The sequence below is a fragment of the Centropristis striata genome, chromosome 21 (assembly GCF_030273125.1).
Source record: "Centropristis striata isolate RG_2023a ecotype Rhode Island chromosome 21, C.striata_1.0, whole genome shotgun sequence".
NCBI lineage: Eukaryota > Metazoa > Chordata > Actinopteri > Perciformes > Serranidae > Centropristis > Centropristis striata.
Window position 1 is genome coordinate 13,613,547 of NC_081537.1, and position 20,076 is coordinate 13,633,622.

A 20,076-nucleotide genomic window follows, 5' to 3' on the forward strand; every position below is an offset into this window, starting at 1 on the left:
TTCATTTTTATTTTTTATAACTGGCGTAAATGTGCTTCCATACTGAACAAAAGGCACATGTAACCCTTGCCTGAATAAGTGTGTGTGTGTGTGTGTGTGTGTGTGTGTGTGTGTGTGTGTGTGTTTGATAGGCTACTTTTGTAAAGTTATGGTGAGACTCCTCCGAAAACCCGCACAATAAAAAAGATTCATTTTTGCTGATTGTATTTTATATATTATTATTATAACTATTTTTTTTATTGCATTATGTATTTATTATGTCAAATTTTCTTTCTATCCTGACAATATGCTTATCGTGAATTAATTTGGCCTCGATGATCGTGCAGTGAAAACCTGATATTGACAGCAATAGTTTGTAATTACTCCTACAAAGCCGAACAAAAGGCGCATTTAACCCCTGTATTGCATGCAGTCACATGCTGGCCTGGATGATAAATACACCCACACCGGAGCTGGCTGAGAAAAGCCCCGGCACTGCTGCAAAGGAAACGCTCGGTGGAAAGTCGTGCAGCGATCGATTGCTACTGTCTGATCTCTGTGATGTAAAGATGGATGCCTGCCGAAATAGGTAAATAAACACAATTAGCGAATTTGCGTGGCTGTGATTGCGGTTTTCCTTGTCTATGGTCTTTTTTGTTGCCATGTAAGCGTCGTATCGGATCTTTCGGGGTTTGTGCGGGGAGTTGAGCGGAGGACAGCCGCAGTGCAGCAGCGGTGTTGGGTTCGGGGACGAGCCTCGCTGTGGTCAAAATGTAATTCTTCAACAGCAAAACCGTTCAGTCACTTACAAACGTGTTACATTGTTTCAACCCACTCAGCCTAGTGTGATACATATGAAAGGTTTAGCTGGTGGCTGTAGCTGCTGCTGACCTGGAGGATACCGCCTCTTGTAACGTTAACCTCTTGGCATGTTCAATTCCTCCACAGCCTATTCATAGCCTCACTCTTTGTTTTCCTCAGCAACGTTTTGGCTAAGCTACCTTCATTAGACAGCAAAGCTCGGACCTGCAGGGTGTTGCGTTTGAAAATGAAGCTAACTGTATGTGTGTTTACTGAGCTTTTGCAGTGCTACAACCACCAACGTTATATGTTTTTGTGTTATTCGTAGGTTATAAACGTGGGAAGTGAGTCCCTGGCAGTGTTTAACGTTCAGTTGTAAGTAGCTGCATCACATTCAAGGCGTCAAATGATCACCATGCACTGATTTATTTATTGGTTAAACATGGTTTAATGTGGCTGCTAACTGTGTTTTCCCTCCTGATGCAGCCCTGTTCTGGCCAATGCTTGCTGCGCTACAGCATGACCACAGCAGTGTCGGCTCATCTGGTAGTTCTGGCAAATGAAAATGGAGGAGGTTTCAATGTCCAGCCTGGACAACAGCAAGCTGGAGGTACAGTAGAGCAAAGCCACAGTGATAGTAGGGCACATTACATCTGCAGACACACTGCAGGATACAGACAGACAGACAGACAGACAGACAGACAGACAGACCTGAGTGGCCTGACTTGTGTCTCTGTTTCCCCCGGCCCTTCCCTTCCCTGCCAGGGCCTAGCTCAGGACATCCTGTCTGACCTGGTGGAGGATGCATGCCTGGGTCTTTGCTTCGAGGTCCACCGGGCCGTCAAGCAGGGCTATTTTTTCCTGGATGACACGGACCAAGAAAGCATGAGGGACTTTGGTGAGTGCAAAGTCTCCCTATAGGGAAATAAAGGTGACATAAATAAGGGAAGTCAGCAAATGAGTGCATTTATAGTTTGTTTGGATAGTTTAAATTTATTGAAGTGGGGTTGTATGAGCCACAGTCAGTGCAGGCAGGCAGGAGTCGAGCCACAGAAGCAAAGCAATGTACTGCTGTGGATGGAGGCAGCAGCAAAACATAATGTAGTTACTAATAAAAAAGCCCACCTAAGAAAATCAATATAAGTATAAGTGTGTGCTATATTAAGAATTTTTTTCACTACTTTACCTTGTTGTCTGACCACCCTTTCGATGGGGAATTGAAGCTGTTATATCCACCTATACTCTCTTCAAAGCCACCAGTTTGTAGAACATGCAAGCTGGTCTACCGCTGTTACGATTGGTTAATTTGTTTGTTTTTTTATGTGACTTTACAAAATCAAGCTAACCCTTAAAAGCACAAAAGTCACACAATAACACTAACTAACCAACCAACCGAGGCAGCAGTACACCAGCAACTTCTGTGTCCTGCAAAGTAAAACAGCTGTTTTTGTTAAAGGAGTCTGGTGGCTTTGAATAGCATAGAAAACAGTGTCATCTCCTCGTCGGAAAGGGCTATTAAAGCAAGGTAAAGATGTGAAAATATTCTAAATATCCACTGCACTTAAACTGATTGATTTTTTTTAGGTGGCTAAAATATCTTAGCTACTGCCCCATCCACAGCAGTACATTATTGAGTTTCTGTGTCAGTACTCCTCCCTGCTTCTCCCAACTGGAGGCGTGCAGACCGCCATCTACTGTAGATAATATGGATCACTATGGATAAGTATGTTATACAGCCGAACTTAACAAATTAAGAACTATCTCTATAATAACGCTATAATAAAAAAAGGCCAAACCAATATCTGTTAACCAAATGTAGTTTTGTGACTTTCATGTAACTCTATCATAAAAACGGAACTGTTAATTGATTGCTTTAAATTTCCAGAAATTGTGGACCAGCCGGGATTGGATGTGTTCGGCCAGGTGTACAACCAGTGGAAAAACAAAGAGTGTGTGTGTCCGAACTGCAGCCGAAGCATTGCTGCCTCCCGCTTTGCCCCGCATCTGGAGAAATGTCTGGGGATGGGACGCAACAGCAGTCGCATCGCCAACCGCAGGTATGAGAGTACAGACGGCTAACCCCAGTGAAATATAAGATCATAGCACGTCTGTATACTGCACTTCTTTTAGTAAAATTCTGCCTTCTTAAGACTCTTGACTTCATCACTTTTTAGAGATATACAGTCATGGAAAAAATATTAGACCACCCTTGTTTTCTTCAATTTATTGTTCATTGTGATGCCTGGTACAACTAAAGATACATTTGTTTGAACAAGAACAACAAAAATAGCTCATACTGTTGTTATCATTATATTTGTCCAAACAAATGCACCTTTAGTTGTACCAGGCATTAAAATGAACAAGAAATTGAAGAGAACAATGGTCTAATATTTTTTTTTCCCATGAATGTATATAAAGATGTTATGGTCAGTATATTTTACAAAATAGGAATGACCCAAAGCATTATAAAATAGATTCAGGTCAGAATGTATTTGTTTTATAATCGCACTGTTTTGAATTTGCGGTGAGTAATGCTGAGTCACTGTGTGTGTCATGCTCTATTCTTCCCTCTTTTACAGAATAGTCACTGGTAACAACACCAACAACAAGTCAGAGAGCGACCAAGAGGATAATGACGACGTCAATGATAATGACTGGTCTTACGGGGCAGAAAAGAAAGGTGATGTACTGCTGCTACTTTTACCTCTTTTTAGTCATACGGCCTGTTTATTGTCAATAAAATCCTCTAATGATGTTGGACGTGTATGAAATTATTGTAATGTTTTTAAATCTTGAAATATAATGTCTCTCTTTCTTTTACAGCCAAGAAAAGGAAATCTGATAAGGTACTTTCATTTTTCCCTATCAATTATTATAATGATCTTGTGGAGCGTTACACTGTTTTTTCCCCCCCCATCATTAATAATCTGTCTAACCACATGGAGAATATTCCTCATTATATATTACTCATTTTTCCTAATTTGTCGACTCAAACTTGGTATTTTTCACCTCAGAATCCAAACTCACCCAGAAGATCCAAATCATTCAAGCATAAGAGCAGTAAGTGGAAATTAGTCCTTGAACTTCTTCTTCATGTCTGCAGTTTGTACGTTTCTATACAATCACTGTGGTGGCTTTTTATTTTCAACAAATTAATATGCAATCTTGGTTCATGCAGCATTATGGTTAAATTATTTGGTTTAAGAGTAATGAAATGAACACCCTTCATGTCCAAAATATTCATGCCTGGATGAGTGCTCGGTTCATTCCTGTTAATATAATGCATATATCCATCTCTTGGCTTCATCGTGCCTGATACTGATCAGAGAAATTATGAAATTAAGTAAACATAAAAAAAGTTTTTTAAAAAGATCTCTGATTTGCTCTCTTTGGCGGTACTAATAGCGATAAGCAATAATCACACGAGTGTTTTTGATATTATATTGATATTTTTGACACTTACACTTTTGACATTTCTTTAGTCTCTTCAGTAACAGTAACCATAGTAACACTTTACTCTGAACACTAGCAGAGACTGGTGTTGCATTAAAATGTGTTCCTCCATCGATGTGTTTCCTCTTACCAGAACCAAATTTTCTGCCTAATCCCAACCTGTTGCATTTTATAAGATAAAATAAGCATAGTATCCCGGTATTTTGCGGTGCAACATTATATCGATTCATGACCACCAAGTGTCTATATTTTTGGAATATACTGGAGATATGGTACTGGTATCATATGAAACTAGAAGATCTAAGGAATCTATAGGCACCATGTGTATCAGGATATTATGTCGGGAAGTTGCAAGTGCAAAGTTAGGCTATTTTTTTTATGTTTCATTAAAAAAAATTCAGAGCAGTGAAGCTTAAAAAGTTGAATAAAGTTTGAGAAAATGCTGCAGTCCATACATGTTTGATATCAGTTAAGTTCAGTTTAAATGAATGCTTTGTTGGTCAGTCTGTGGGTTTGACATTGTTGTGAAATAAAAAGACTGAAGTAAGATGATTGTATTGTGACTCAAGTATTGGGATAAAATCGCATCGTGGGGTCTCTGGTGATTCACACCTCTTCTTATTAGTCCCACAACGGTGAAATGAAACCTTTTTACACGCCAGTTATCACACAACATGCTAGGACCAGTCAGCAGCATTTGTTTCGGGTTAGCTTCCTTGCTCAAGGGTAACTCAGCCCTTAATCTGTCAGTCCTGGGATCCAAACCAGCAACCCTCTAGGCCACGGACTGCCCAATGTTATGTTGCTTAACCTGACCCAATCCTTACACTTATCCCAACCAGTTATTTATGCAACAAGAAATACATTATATCTGGAGGGAATGCATATTTCTGAGGGAATAGACTTTGACACAACACTGGGAAAAAACAGTATGCTGCGGCACACAAAAGCGAGTTCAAGAGCAAGTTTGTTGCATTAGCTCCTCCTCCCCTCTCTGGTGGACCGGACCCTGTTGGGTGATGGAAAACGGTTGCTAACTGTGCGCTGCATGGGATTTTTTTTTTCCTAGAAATGGTGCCAAAGAAACTCAGTTCATAATACAGCAGATACAAGAGGTTTTATCAATGAACCATAGGCCTAATCACTATTCTGTTACAGTATTATTACTTGATATATAACTGAAATTATGTGGTATGAGTTCTTAAAGTTTGTAAACTTCACTGTTTATTCCTGCAGGCATGATGGGTCCTAGACGTCGCATGGACAACCAGGAGAGCCCGCGCATGCTGATGAAAGATGAGGCATTCCCTCAATAACACACTCAGTCACAAACACACATTCTCCTACCAACGTGTGTGCACCTACACACGCACACACATACGGGAAGACCAGTAACACTTCACCCTTGGTTCTTTATGTTGTGAAATCAATGGACGTCCATGTTATAAGGTGACATTCATGGCGTTTGCTGCTGTGCACAAGCAGTTCAGACCTCCCACTGTATACTTGACAGATTTTTTTTTTTTTCTTTCACAAAATCATCGTACCAACACTCATTTTATTTTGTGTTAGTTCATTTTTTGTGTCCTAAGATTTTGCTGGAGTCCAAAATAATGAATATCACCGTATACGATTTCACTGCACAGAGTTTGATTCTGGTGTCTGGTGCCAAGCAAAGGCAGCTGTGTGACGAGTGAACGTGTGCACATACAGTATGTTTTTTTTGTTTTTGTTTTTTTTATTCAGAAATTATTAGGCATTAGGTGTACTTCAATTTCCTCACCTTTTAAAAGTCTCATTCTTTGAAAAATAATGTCAAAGACAATCGTTACTAATGGTTTGTCTTTTATTTTCACATTCACCGTCAGGCTCATAGTTGAATCACAATACAGTGTTTGAGAGAGAAGCAACTCAGAAGTTTGTCATTCACCTGTGGAAATTTGTTTAAAAAATGTTCAGTAAATGAACCCCTTATTGTACAAGCAGGTATTTGCTGCAGAAAGCAAGTTTGTTTTGTTTCATTTTTGGTGGATAGGTCGGCTTGTTTTTCTAGCATTCAAAAATGTCTTTGTATCATGTGTTTACATTGTAAAGGGTTACATATATCTTTGGTGTGATGTGATAGTGTAAATATTCCAATAGTTGAATTGCTGCTATCATGGCTCAGTTTGTTTCATCTGTCTAGCATAATAAATGATTTGTTACCTGTCGTTACGTCTCGTCTTAACTGGGGACTGAACAGTGTTTTAATAGTAAATCAAATACTTTAATTAAAAACCACATGGCCAACAGGGGATGCTGTTGATCAAATATGGTATCTAGATATGTTACCGTTTCTAATATTTTAAAACACATATTATATGAGACATCAAATGTTACTTTGGGACAGTTTTTTTTTGTGATATGCTATAAGGAAACCGAGACATGGTAAACACAAAGTTCACAGTTTTAGTCAAAGTTACATGTTTTGCATTGAGATGCCAGAGCCAGTTATGCTGCTTTCAAGTGCTACTCCTAAAATCTGACATCTGAACTCTAATTCATTTGTAAGTTCTTGATCCTTAATGCAGGCTGTCAGTGAGCTGTAAGGCATGCAGAAACCTAAAACATATAAGATATACCATAATATAGATAGTATTATATAGTATATGTTACCTTCCCTTAGATCAGAGAACAGTCCAAAATAGTTTATTTTTTAGAACTCGAAGAACCATTGATCATACTACCAAACTTTATATGAAGCTGTTAAAACTAGTGATGTTGCTGTTATATTAACAATAACTGTAATCTGTAAATATGTTGGCTGGCAGTTTCGATGTAGAAGCAAATTCTCAAAATGCCAAATTGAGGATGATGAATGGGCATCACACATCAGTTACCATAAATGTCACATCTTAGGATTCAACCATAGAAAATACAGGCTTTAATGAAATAAAAGGTGTGTGTGTGTGTGTGTGTGTGAGATTGATATCATGCTAAAATCCTTTTTAATATGTCTCACAGAGAAGGTAACTGTTAGCAATAATAATTAAGAATAATTAAACAAGTGAAATCAAGTTCATATTTTTGAAGAAAGACAGAATATTTCTAATGATTATCCTGTCTATTGTGACTTGTTTATGACTAAAACTCAAAGTTTAGGACTCAGGACTTGCTTATCTTGACTTGGGACTTGAGTGCAAAGACTTGGGACTGACTTTTGGCTTGCAAAACAATGACTTTGTCTCATCTCAATTGTCTCACTTATGAGTAAATTGTAATTAGTTATTTTACTGTATTTACTTTTAAAAGAAAAACCTTTTTCCTCTGTTTCCCTTTGTGTCTTTGAATTTTGCTTTGTTATTGTAGGTTTTTCTGTGTGCTTTTTAACTTAAGTATTACCATGTCGTCACACTGTTAAAATAATCGCCTAAGTCATTTTCTGTCAAAATTGTTTTTTTTATACCTAAATCATCTCATGACGCCGGCCACCTATGGTAAAATCATCTACATCCTCAGTTGATCAGATCATGTGATTTTACCCCTTTAAGATAATGGACTATGTCAAGTGTGTGACTTAAGCAAATTTATTATGCCTAAGTCAAAATAAAATGTGGCTTGGGCAATTTTATGAACATGCCTTCGTGACTTAAGCAAGATATGATAACACTTTATTTTGAAGGTGTCTACATAAGAGTGACATGAGCGTGTCATAAATATGACATGGGATGTGTCATGAACATTAATGACACTTTGAAGTAACATTAATGCTCATGATACTTGTCATGTCATGTTTCTGACAGGCTTGTGTGACTCTTATGTAGACACCTTCAAAATAAGGTGTTACCATATCTTGCTTAAGTCACAAAGGCATGTTCAAAAAAATTGCCTAAGTCATTTATTTCTCTTAAGTTACATAATTTACACACAGTGTTATTACTATCACCTATATACCATCCTTTGTTACATCCTTTTTGAGTGAAATGATCAATAAATGCCATATGTTACACTTTTGGTGAAGTTTTTTGTGTTTCCTGCAAAACTTGAAAAAAATAGTTATGCGATTATTTTAACAGGGTGACGATGTTATAGATATGTCTTAAAATGCAATTTATGTTGTTTTTTCAAGGCGAGGTAACTGTTAATTTGGAACTCCGAAATGTCCGACACCCTTGAATGCAGCACTTGGCATTGTGTTTGTAGGCAGTTACATGAAGAATACTTCACTCAGTTTGTCGTAAGTCAGGCGTTATGATGTTTTTTCACCAGTCTCGCCGTGAAATAGCTGCTAGTTAGCGATGTTAAGACTGTTGAACAAGAGGAGGAGGTGACAGACAACAGAACAGACACCACTTGCTGTCCAGAAAACAAGCAGTTGCAGGCAGAAGCAAATCCCGGAACTTGTCGGAAACGAGCTAACATTAGCTAGCTTTTTGTTGACAGTGTGCTTGCTGTCAAACCGCAACCTGGCCTCATTTAAAGTTAACTGTCGTCCGCTCGAGAGGTACTTCAGGACTCGTGCCCGCTACCTTCATTTAGTAGCTTTCTGAAGTCGTGTTTGAGGCGAAATTTGGTAGAAGTTTCCGTCACTTTGAGCCACTTGTAGATGCAGGGGATGGCATCAAGAGGAGGCTTCAACCCGATGAATATGAATGTGAGCCCCATGAATGTGGGGCATGCTGCGGGCATGAGGATGCCAGGCATGCCCCAACCTCCGGCCGGCTACTCCCGGAGCATGAACAGCGCTCCCCAGTACCCACAGGTTGGTTTCCTGCAGAATTTTTTCTCATTTATTTAGATGGTAACTTATTGAGACAAATGTGACTGTAACTGTTAATTTCACAGTTGCTTTTTAAAGTCACCATTACTGCTTTTAAGACTACCCACTCTCCTAAATGTGGGTTTAAACAAACATATCCAGGCAAACCTGACAGATATAAAAGTAAGAATAACCTTCAAGCTTATTATTCTTAAAATATCAAGGTGTGGGCGCCACTTCCGCATTTGAATAGGGTGTGTATTTACTCACTGCCGCCAATAAATTTAGTTTAATATTTTTTTAATAAGGCAAGTGATTCCTCATTATGTAGCTTAAGTATTTGGATTTTTAAACATTTATAATTAGCGCCTCAGATCAAGGTTTTCTATATGTGTGAAAGAGAAAATCACGTGGCCGCCCTCAGCCTCCTGACAGTTGGATTGAAAACAAAAGTAAGTTTATCATCAGCACCATCTGTCAGAGCTAAGCCTGCATATATTATCCCACTTTTACCACCATCTGCAGCTTCATATGGTCTTTAGTTAATACGCATTATTACAGTTGTGTCATGTATGTGAGTTACAGCCATATGGGCTCAGTTTTTCTGTTGATCAAACAAAGTAAGCCCAGAAAATATGCATACTTTTTCATAAATCAATTACATTTGATTATAACTCAATTATATATTCAAGATAAAGATTGAAACATCAAGAACATAGCCAATATACAAAAGAGCCGGACCAATTCTGGTCTATCACAGACGTGGTAAATGGTAAATGACATATGAATGAATCAGTAAGTGTCTGTTTTGGCTTATATGTTGTCTGATAAGTGCTAATATGTTTTTTTTTTTGTTTTTTTTTACAAAACAGAAAAAACAAAACTGTTCTTTGTTGAAATGATCGGCAATTGACTGATACTGAACATACAGTACTGATGTTTGTTCAGCTATTTATTTCTATTTATTCTTAATTTTCTCAGTTTTGTAATAAATTCTGTAATAAAGTTAGTTGTAAAATAAATACAATTTTAAGGAAAGTCTATGGAATTCCTTTGTATAGTCTCAGTGCAAAATCCAGATAGAAAATATTAGCCACCATTTCAGTAATCTCTGCACCATATTGGTAGTACTCATTTCAGTTCTCCATCTAATTGTCCTTTCAAAAACATTTCAGCTTTAAATTTTATATCAAAATCAGCATCACACTGGGAGCATAAACCCATCTTTTATAAACCACTACAGCTGCATGCATGCCACAATTTTCTTTAAAACTGAAGTAGTGACTACTAGAATAGTCCAGATAAAAAAACTTGTTTTTCAGTACTTGAAACGTCTTAAGAACCAGAAATCATAGCCTCTGCTTCCTTTCTTCTTTAGCGCCCAGGGATGCCCTCTAACAGAGCGGGGGGCCCCATGGGGTCGATGGGGGGCCAGCTGCCTGGTCCGTCTTACGGTGGTGGGAACATGTCCATGCGGCAAGGCATGGGGCCTCCAAGCATGGACGCCTCGAGGAAGCGGTTCCTTCATCTGCATCAACAGCAGCAGCAAGAGGCGCTGGGAGGCCTCAGACGAGGGTAAAGTGTGGAGAAGTGAGAGCGTTTGTGTGAGAGAGGGAGATGAATAATGCCAAGAATAATTGATCAAAACAGCGTGGGGCCAAATCAGTGAATGACGCTGCCTGATTTAGACTTGTATAAATAGAGCTGTTGTTTTCATTGTCAGGTAATCTGTTGATTCTGCTCTTGATTAATTGTTTGGCCAAAAAAATTAGAAAAAAAAAACTGATAAAAAAGAGAAAAGTAGCTAATTCTCACATTTAAGAAGCTAAAACTTATTAAATGTGGCTGAACCATGCCAACTGTGACTCAAAGCAGCCATGACCAGTGAGTTCTAGAAACATTTACCTGCCCTACATTTGTTCTGAATGGGAAATTATCTATAGAGACCAAAATAGTTTTCGTACCAGGCTGTGAACATGTTTATTATTACTGTTAAATTGGGCATTTTAACATTGAGGGTCTATGGGGTTTGACTCGCTTTTGGAGCCAGCCTCAAGTGGCCAGTTTAGGAACTACGGTTTAGGCACATTTTAACATGAGTATGACGCCATCGGCAAAGTCAGACAGATAGATTCCTTCATCATATTGTTATTTTGTTGCTTTTATGATATGATGAAAAGTGTTCATGAGGTCCATATATTTTAAAGAGGAATGTGTCATTATGAAATTAGGCAATTTTCTTCCATATTCAATTTAAACAGGCTTTTCTGGTCATCTGATTTTGTGGGGAATCGGACCAGGAGAAAGGCTTTAGGAATGACAATTTAGAAATAGACAGTCTTTTCTGTGATGGTCTTGTTTGCTTATGTATGTCATATAGAGGCATCAGTATTAAACTGAGATTGTTTCATAACCAGTTAAAAACGTGTAGTTGCTTTAAGGACCTTTCAAGTAATATTTTTCTCAGCCAGGAAACAAACTACAGCAGTAAACTTGTTATAGTTCACTGTGAATCTGTATTTTCATACATAACACTGGAGTACTCCTATCATCATAAAGAGTCAGTGGGTAATTTCTCATGTTGTGCCTCATTAACTATAACAATACCACTCTTCATTCAGGGTGTGTTTTTCTCTCTGTAGTCTGTTTGTGAAGCGACCGCTCTGTTATAAACACAGCTCAGATCACACAGGCACGAGGACAGGCGTATCTCATGACTGGCCTTTGCTTTCGAAGCAGCAGACATGAGTGTGTATTTCTGACTTCAAACTGCTCAGTTACGCCACGCTCATAAATGTAGTGCTCCATGCTGACGGCCAGCATTTACAGTCTCATCCACAATGAAGCTTTTGTACTGAAGACTTCATTTCATAACAAAATTCTCAGTATTTGTGGATTTGTGAGCCACGGTGCTAAAAGATACAATCTGCAGTAGATTCTCATTAAAGAGCTTGGGAGTTAAATTTGGTCATACTGAGGGGGAACTGTGTGATTGAATTAAAGAAACAAAACCGCTTTCATGAAGTCAGTAGCGATAATGAGTCAGAGCCCAAGGTGCTCATTCAGGATTTTATCACGCTATTCAGTTTTCATTAATTAAATGAAGTGTGACTGGACTTTATTTTAATCTTGTTTCCGTGTGTGGTCAGTTCCTTGTAAATGGGTTAATGAAGGTCGTCTTTTTAAAAGGGTAAACGCTAAATGATGATACAACGTTTGCAACATTAGTCCTTGTTTGGTTATAATATTAGCCATTGAATCTTTTATGTTTTAGATAAAGCATGAAGGATGGGGGTTCAACTCTCCGACTTGAGTTTGTGTGAGTCATTTACAAAGACAGTTTGGTTTTCTAGTCACTCAAGTCACAGAGTCAGGCCCCCAGAGCCCAGTGCATCCCCCACTGGCCCCCAGCACCTATAAAGCTTCACTCTGCTGTTTTATATCATATAAACTGAATGTCTTCTGGTTTTGGAATGACAAAACAAGACATTTAAAGACATCACATTGGACTTTGAGAAACTGGGATGGACATTTTTTCACAATATTCTGACTTTTGACCAGATAATAACTGTAAATTGCAGCCCTAGAAAGCATACATTTAATTTTTTTGCAGGGAAAAATAAACATACAGTAACCTAATGAAGATATATCGTGGATGAAAGATTTTTAAAATAAATTTCCACCATAATAAAGGCTTTTTAATTTCTTCCTTCATTCCTTATTATTTCTTATATTTTGGAGAGCCTGAATTGCCTTACTGTTTATCCTGCTTTCTTCCACGTTTTCCTAAAGCACTCAACACATTTTTGATCTATGGTCTAAAATACAGAGCATCTCTTTTTCCTGAACATTTTATGCCTTGAAAATCATCTTGTTTATTGTCTTTTCTGTTTGGTTTTTAGGGCAAAAAGGCGCAAGATGGCTGACAAAGTTCTCCCACAGAGGGTGAGAAAAGTTTGACCCTCTGAATCAAACTTTGAATGGATTCAGTATGTTCACATTCAATTCTATTCCCTTAATTATACTTGTCCTGTTTTTGGCTATTTAGATCCGAGACCTGGTCCCAGAGTCCCAGGCCTACATGGATCTCCTGGCCTTTGAGAGAAAACTGGATCAGACCATCGCCCGAAAGCGTATGGAGATTCAAGAAGCCATCAAGAAGCCCATTATGGTACCCCTTCACTGGAGAGCAGTCAGATTCTCACACAGCGTCACCTGTGTCTAGACCACAAGCATATTAGATGTGTTTTTCACTTGCAAGTCTTACACAACAGATACACTCTCATTTTAATCTATGCATCTGTGTGCACCAGTCTGTGCTGGCTTGTCTCTCACTGAAAGCTGCTGAGAGAAGCACATCCGCCTCTGGTCTGTGATCCCTCAGACTCTCCCTTCACTGTTGCCCAGCAGGCGGAAAGCAAGACGCGAGAGCTTCTTGGTTATTGAGGAGCAGCAGTGTTTATTGATGGGCATTTACTGCCACACAATGCACACAAAGTTGGGCCACTCCTTTGCTCCTTGATGCTTTGAAATTCATGAGTAGACCTTATTGAGTGTTCCTTCAGTGCTGCGTAAACTCTGATATGAGGCTTGTGGTCTAGACACTGGATTACATGCATGCATCATTTACTGTGAATTCCTTGTGCTTAGGCAGACAGGCAATTTGAGAGAACATTACAGAATTAAATACAGTGACGGTGTGTTGGAGGAAAAATGCCTCCAAATAGTATGAAAAAGCAGAGGTTGTTACAGTCGATATGTTAACGGTGTTGATTGAGCAATTTATGACTGCCATGTGTTGACAGGGGTCTGTCTCCACCAATCAGATATGAAAGTGAAAAAGAAGAGCCTAATCTTCATAGAATGTCATTTTTGTTTGAGTAACTCTTTTCTAACTGTAGTTCCTGATATTTCTGCTGGTTCATCTCTATGACACAGCAAAAACGCAAGCTGAGGATCTACATTTCTAACACGTACACCCCCAGCAAGCCGGAGGGCGAGGAGGCCGAGAAGGTGTCCTCTTGGGAGCTGAGAGTGGAGGGAAAACTTCTGGAGGAAGTACGTGAAACCTCTTTCTTTCTCCATCTGAGTCTTCTTACTCCGTTTCGCCATCAGCCCAGTGTGGTCCGGCTCCAAGATTTTCAGTCTGTGTTATTGTGTTTCTGAAAACTTCAGTCACTCAGCTCTGGTTGGCCTGTGTCCTTGGCTCGGACCACGCAACCAGATGTGTGTTTACAGCTCTCCCCACTCCACCCAACAACTCCTAACACACACACACACACACACACACACACAAGCTCATGTTCTCTTTTGAAACAAGGAATTGAAACCACTGACCGTTTCATACCATGAGCTGACAAGCCTCCCCTCCCTCCATCAATTCCAGCTCAACTCATTGTGTCATCTGGGGCCACATAAAGGAGGATTTTTTTTTTCTTTGCAGTTAATTTTTCTCCTCTGGCTCATTTGGTTTAGGCATGCGTAGGAGTTTTGCATGCAGTAACAGAAAAAGAAATGAGATGTGAGGGAAGGAGTGAAAGGGGTCATGTTGTGCAAACAGACTTGAGCAGGGGTTTGGAGAGGGCGGGGGCGTAACAGCTTTTTCTACTTGTCTACAGTTTTGTGCTTCGCCACCCCCAATGTGGTCAGAGCTGAACAATGCAGCAGCACAGACTGACACAGCACAATAAGAAGACATAGATAGATAACGATCTTATTGCTCTGTTTTTTTCACACTCTTTTATGCACTTTTTTCCCTAGCCTGGTAAGCAGAAGAGGAAGTTCTCATCTTTCTTCAAAAGCCTTGTGATTGAGCTCGATAAGGAGCTCTATGGACCTGACAACCACTTAGTCGAGGTATGACATCATTTTAAAGGCATTTGATGCAACCAACCTCAAAATGTTTTAGGCACCAAAATGTTCTAAAGGCTGCTGTTGCTTCACCAGCCCCAGTACATTCTTTTTTAGCTCTGGTCAGAAAGTGGAGTTCAGCTGGAAACAGTAAAACTTTTGGAACCAATTATTTCTTCTATTAGGAGCTTTTGAATCTTGAATCTTCCCACCACATTAAGTCCAACCTTGTGTGAGTCATGTTTGAATTAATCCCACAGAGAGGCTTAAACAAGCCCTTTATGAATATCAGTCTGATGGTAACTACACTCTTTCATGTTTTTAATTAACATGAAAAAACATGTGTTTACAATTTCATAGGTGTACCATTAAAAAGGAATAAATCTCTAATATAATGCAAAAATAATTGTTGAATTATATAAATAAATAAATGAAAAACAACAGAATATAAAAAGAATTGTTAAAAGAATAATCAATTATTTTTATATTATTTCTGTATTATTTATTTATGCATTTTTTTTAGATATTATTTATCATTCTATTTATATATTACTTTATTCAATTGCCAAATAGGACCAAGCAAGAGTGATTTGAGTGAATGTAGCATATAATAGTATGAACATATGTCAGTGTAGAATAATTTTCCTGAATGAAAAAAAAGTGTCTTTGTACTTTTCCTAATCTTTCAGTGGCACAGAATGCCCACCACTCAGGAGACAGACGGTTTCCAGGTGAAAAGACCCGGAGACGTGAATGTTAAATGCACCCTCCTGCTCATGCTCGACCACCAGGTACCACCCGTTTCACAGTAACCCGATTTACTTACCTACTTACCTTCTTTAACCACTGAGTTCTTTACCCCAAATCATTTTTCCTTTTTCTTTTCTTTTCCCAGCCCCCTCAGTATAAACTGGACCCGCGGCTGGCTCGCCTGCTGGGTGTGCACACACAGACACGGGCCAGCATCATGCAAGCCCTCTGGCTCTACATCAAGAACAACAAGCTGCAGGATTGTCACGAGAAGGAGTACATCAACTGCAACCGCTACTTCAGACAGGTAATGAAACAATGTTGAGGCTCCTAAGGAGCAGAGTGGTAGCTCTGCATGTACTCACACATTTCCCAGTGTTGCTTTGACATTTAAAGATGCTTTCAAACTCATTTGTATACGTATTATATAAATTGTGTAGAGCCTTTAAATTTGATATTTTCCCTTAAAACTAGTAATTCATACATCTAATGGAAATGGAAGTGCCACCATTTGTCAGTTAGACAAATAGATTTATGCATAATTTTTTCACTGAATTAGTAATTTAAACCTTTAAATTGATCATTTGAAGCTCTAATTTTTACAAAATACACAATAAAGAAGCAATAGAAAATTCCTCCCAATTCCTCCATGACTGTATAGGACTTAAAATCCCAATAAAATACTGCACATTTGAATATTTAATACTTGTAGAGAGACAAAGTGATGAGCACTACTCTACCTCCAGGGTGTCAGACTTACTCTGTTTCCTAATCACATGTTCAGATCTTCGGCTGTTCACGCATGAGGTTCTCTGAGATTCCCATGAAGCTGGCTGGCCTGCTGCAGCACCCTGACCCCATCATCATCAATCACATGATAAGGTAGTGGCATGTGGATCATTATCTCTCTCTCTGTGTTTGTGCATGTGTTATGTCTGTGTGTGTTCTGTCAGGATCTCATTTATTATTAGAAAAACTTGTGTAGAAATATATTCAAAGACGTTTGAACTCTCAACAACAATGCATTTATATTAGCTGTATATCTTTTTATCACTCCTGCTCCCTTATCACAATCTAACTTGAGTTCTTCTCTGTTTCTCTGTGTGTGTCTCCTCCAAGCAGTGTGGACCCCACAGATCAGAAGAAGACAGCGTGCTATGACATTGACGTTGAGGTGGATGACCCACTCAAAGGCCAAATGAACAGTTTCCTGTCCTCTACAACCAACCAACAGGAAATCGCTGCACTGGAGATGAAGGTAAAGCCGGCCGGCCAATCACAAACACCTGCACCTCACTCGCTTTAAGGATACAAATATATTTGTTTGTTTGAAATGTCTAATCTGTCACTTTACTGTTTGTGTTCACTGCAGATTCATGAGACGATTGAGTACATCAATCAGCTGAAGACGGAGAGAGACTTCATGCTGAGCTTCAGCAATAATCCACAGGACTTCATCCAAGACTGGCTCAAGTCTCAGTGCAGAGATCTGAAGGTAAACATTTGCTCCCACCACTAGTGTTTGCTGCAGTCTTTATAGCATATCATACTCTGCTGTTTCTTTACACAAAGCGTTGCTCAGTTACGTCATTTACATTACGTTATGTCTTTGTGGCGTTTTGTTTTTAACCATTTGAACTCCATAGTATGTTTCCTTTAAAATAATGGCCAAATTCCAACATTTAAAAGCAAGAAACTTTAAAAACAGTTATTAGATTTTGAAAATTCCAAAAGTTCCTTTCACATATTGGGTGCAAAAATTCTGGAAGATAAACAAATTTAGTCTTAAAATGGTCATGTTTCATCACTTTAAGTGACTCATTTACATCATTTACTATCACCAGATCCTGAAAAAACAACAACTTTAAAAAAACTTTTGTACTCCTGCAAAACTGCAGACTGTTTACACAGAGCAGAGAGGAGAGGACAAGAGAGGTTGTAAAATGGAAATAGATGAATATGTATAGCATGTAGAGTTTTTCAGACACTGGTAATACGCGTGTGCTCTTGAGAAAATGTTGTGTATACTTTTTTTCAGTCTTTCTGAAATTCAACTTTTTTCTTTGTTTTATATGATTTATGGCATTATAATTGTTTAACTGCAAAAATAAAACAAAAAAGATGCACGACTTATAAAACAAGGCCACAGTGAGTAAAATGTGACAGGAGCAAAAATTCCCTAAAACAGATAGCACTGTCAATATTGTCTTGTTTTTTTTCTCCTCTGCTTCTTCAAGCTAACATGGTGATAGTATCATCAAAAGTATCTTCATGACAACAAATTTTTATTTTCACCAAATTTGAAGAGTTTATTCCTTTCCCAATAAAATACAACTATTTGTATGTGATGGTAATAACAATATTTTGCAGCCTTGTTTACTCAAATTAAATTGTCAGTCAAGACTTTGATTTCCAAGTGATTTAACACAAACAGCTCTCTTGACTCATGAAATTGTGGTTCTTTGAGTTAATAAACTTTATTTTCTCGTCAGTTGATGACGGATGTGACAGGAAACCCAGAGGAGGAGAGGAAGTCTGAGTTCTACCAGGAACCCTGGGTGCCAGAGGCAGTGGGCAGATATGTTTACTCCAAAGTAAGGAATTATACAGCCTGATGTGCTGCTTTATAAAGTGCATGTCTGACAATTATTTTATTGTAAGGTGTTCAGTGTTAATATTTTTAATATGCATTATCACTTCTTGTTTCAGGTGCAGCAGAGGAGACAAGAGTTGGAGCAGGTGTTGGGTATCCGACTCACCTAAAGACATCTTCCAGTTTTAAGCTTATTCATCAAATGTTGATGTTATTCAATCACAATTGGAATTTGCTTGGTAAGAAAAAAGAAGCTAACGCTGCAATTCAAATATTCACAAAGCCATGCTCGCTGAAATGGTGGGATATATAAATAAAAGACACCTGTTCTTAAATCAACAAAGTTCATATGGGACCAAAGTGATGATTAACATGTCCCTAATAATATGTTTGCCTTGCATTTTCTGTCATTTTGAGCCTGTTCAAATAATCTTTGTCTTGTTTTGCAATATTATGTGTTTATGGTACATTATGCTTAAAACACTTTAAGCATTGGTGCTGTTCAGGTGGTTTTCACCATCACATTGTGTGCTATTTTTTTTAAAAGGGTGTGTGTTTACCTTCACATTTAAAAGCCATAACCTTCAGAAAAGAACAATACCTGATGGTAGAATTTAGGAATTTCATTGAAGAAAATATATATATCAAGACTGAAATATATATATATCTATATTTAATTTCAAAAAGACATTTAGAAAATATGGATTATATTCTAAAAAGACATAGGAGAACGTTTCATGACTTGGATAGGAACTATTAAGAAGCCTTTTTTTCTGCCAACAATGATTTCAGGTGCTGTTTTTTTCATATTGGTGGATATATCATTTGAAATGAAACTTTGCTGTGTAAGAAAGCAAGACGTTCAGGACAGTTCTGCTTTGGGAAAGGATTAAGCTCCTTATTTGAGTCCATGCTGTCCTTTTTTTGTACTTGGATGTTTACATGTTGTTTTCATTTGTTATTTGGGTTGTCGGGGTTATTGTTTTAAAGCCAGGAAGAGGGACTTTGAAGATCCATACCTCCCAAGAAGGTTAACTGGTATTAATAAAATAGGAATGCAGTTGTAGTGTGTCAACTAAACAATGCACCAAATTGTTGTGTAAAGTTTATAGTTTCTTGAGCTAAATTTTCATTGAAATGTTATTTCCTTAAGGTTTTCTTTGAGAGGTTTTTGTGAATTTCTTTAAACATTCCATGTTAACAAATATCACTGTGCCAAAATTTGTTTTGTAAAGAAGGCACTTAGAATTTGAGATTCTTTTTTTGTGCAGCCTCTTTGTAAAATGTTTGCATGTCGTTGTATCATTCAAAGGCCTTTATCTTTTATACATTTGGAGCATTTTTTTTTACAATAAATATATACTTACAAAATTTTGCCATTTCATGATATACAACAAAAGGAACCTGTTTTATATAAAATGTTGCCCATGGTGTTATCATCATTACTAGTGAAGGTTTATCTTTCACCGTGCAGCCTCAGCTGTATGGTGAAAGCTTTTCATGCCCTGAGTATGCATGTTGGAGCCGGTGGAAGAGCTCAGGTGCCTCTGGGAGCAGCAGTTTCAACAGGTGTGGCCGGTCTTACCTGTTTCATGTTTCCACTCCTCAAATAACGGCAGATGCATCCTACACTCAAGGTGGAAATGGTACAAAGTAAATACACTAAAAAGCTTAAACATGTTATTTGTTCTGTTCCTGGTAGGAGCAGACTTTGTTTATGAATCATTCTGACATTTAAGTGATTTCATAATGAAAGAGGTTCCAGCTATCCCTGCTGAATTAAATGTTTTTGATAACATGTTACATGTGTCTGTAGTAAGTGAGTAAATTAGGCTTTGAAGCTCAACTAGATGATGTTAAGTTAGTTGAAAGGTATTACACTGTGTTACAATAACAGCATCCAAGAAGTGAA

The 20,076-nt window shown here is 38.2% G+C and overlaps 2 protein-coding genes across 3 annotated transcripts; both read left to right on the top strand.

Annotated features, from left to right (window-relative positions):
* Nucleotides 1-303: 303 nt before the first annotated feature.
* On the top strand, nt 304-6,443 carry atxn7l3b (ataxin 7 like 3b). Its single transcript, XM_059325374.1, has 9 exons — nt 304-568; nt 1,109-1,155; nt 1,267-1,390; nt 1,546-1,678; nt 2,666-2,837; nt 3,360-3,460; nt 3,604-3,626; nt 3,795-3,840; nt 5,470-6,443. Exons 3-9 carry the CDS (start codon nt 1,340-1,342, stop codon nt 5,547-5,549), a joined length of 606 nt encoding a protein of 201 aa, XP_059181357.1. The 5' UTR covers nt 304-568; nt 1,109-1,155; nt 1,267-1,339; the 3' UTR covers nt 5,550-6,443.
* Nucleotides 6,444-8,403: 1,960 nt separating this feature from the next.
* On the top strand, nt 8,404-19,529 carry smarcd2 (SWI/SNF related, matrix associated, actin dependent regulator of chromatin, subfamily d, member 2). Of its 2 annotated transcripts, none has more exons than XM_059325313.1 (13): nt 8,404-8,974; nt 10,350-10,546; nt 12,874-12,916; nt 13,020-13,142; nt 13,910-14,029; nt 14,732-14,827; nt 15,511-15,612; nt 15,717-15,878; nt 16,356-16,453; nt 16,691-16,829; nt 16,944-17,066; nt 18,064-18,165; nt 18,281-19,529. In XM_059325313.1, exons 1-13 carry the CDS (start codon nt 8,819-8,821, stop codon nt 18,332-18,334), a joined length of 1,515 nt encoding a protein of 504 aa, XP_059181296.1. In that variant the 5' UTR covers nt 8,404-8,818; the 3' UTR covers nt 18,335-19,529. The 2 variants fall into 2 exon arrangements, with proteins under 2 accessions (XP_059181296.1, XP_059181297.1); XM_059325314.1 differs by having other exon boundaries at nt 16,694-16,829.
* Nucleotides 19,530-20,076: the final 547 nt, after the last annotated feature.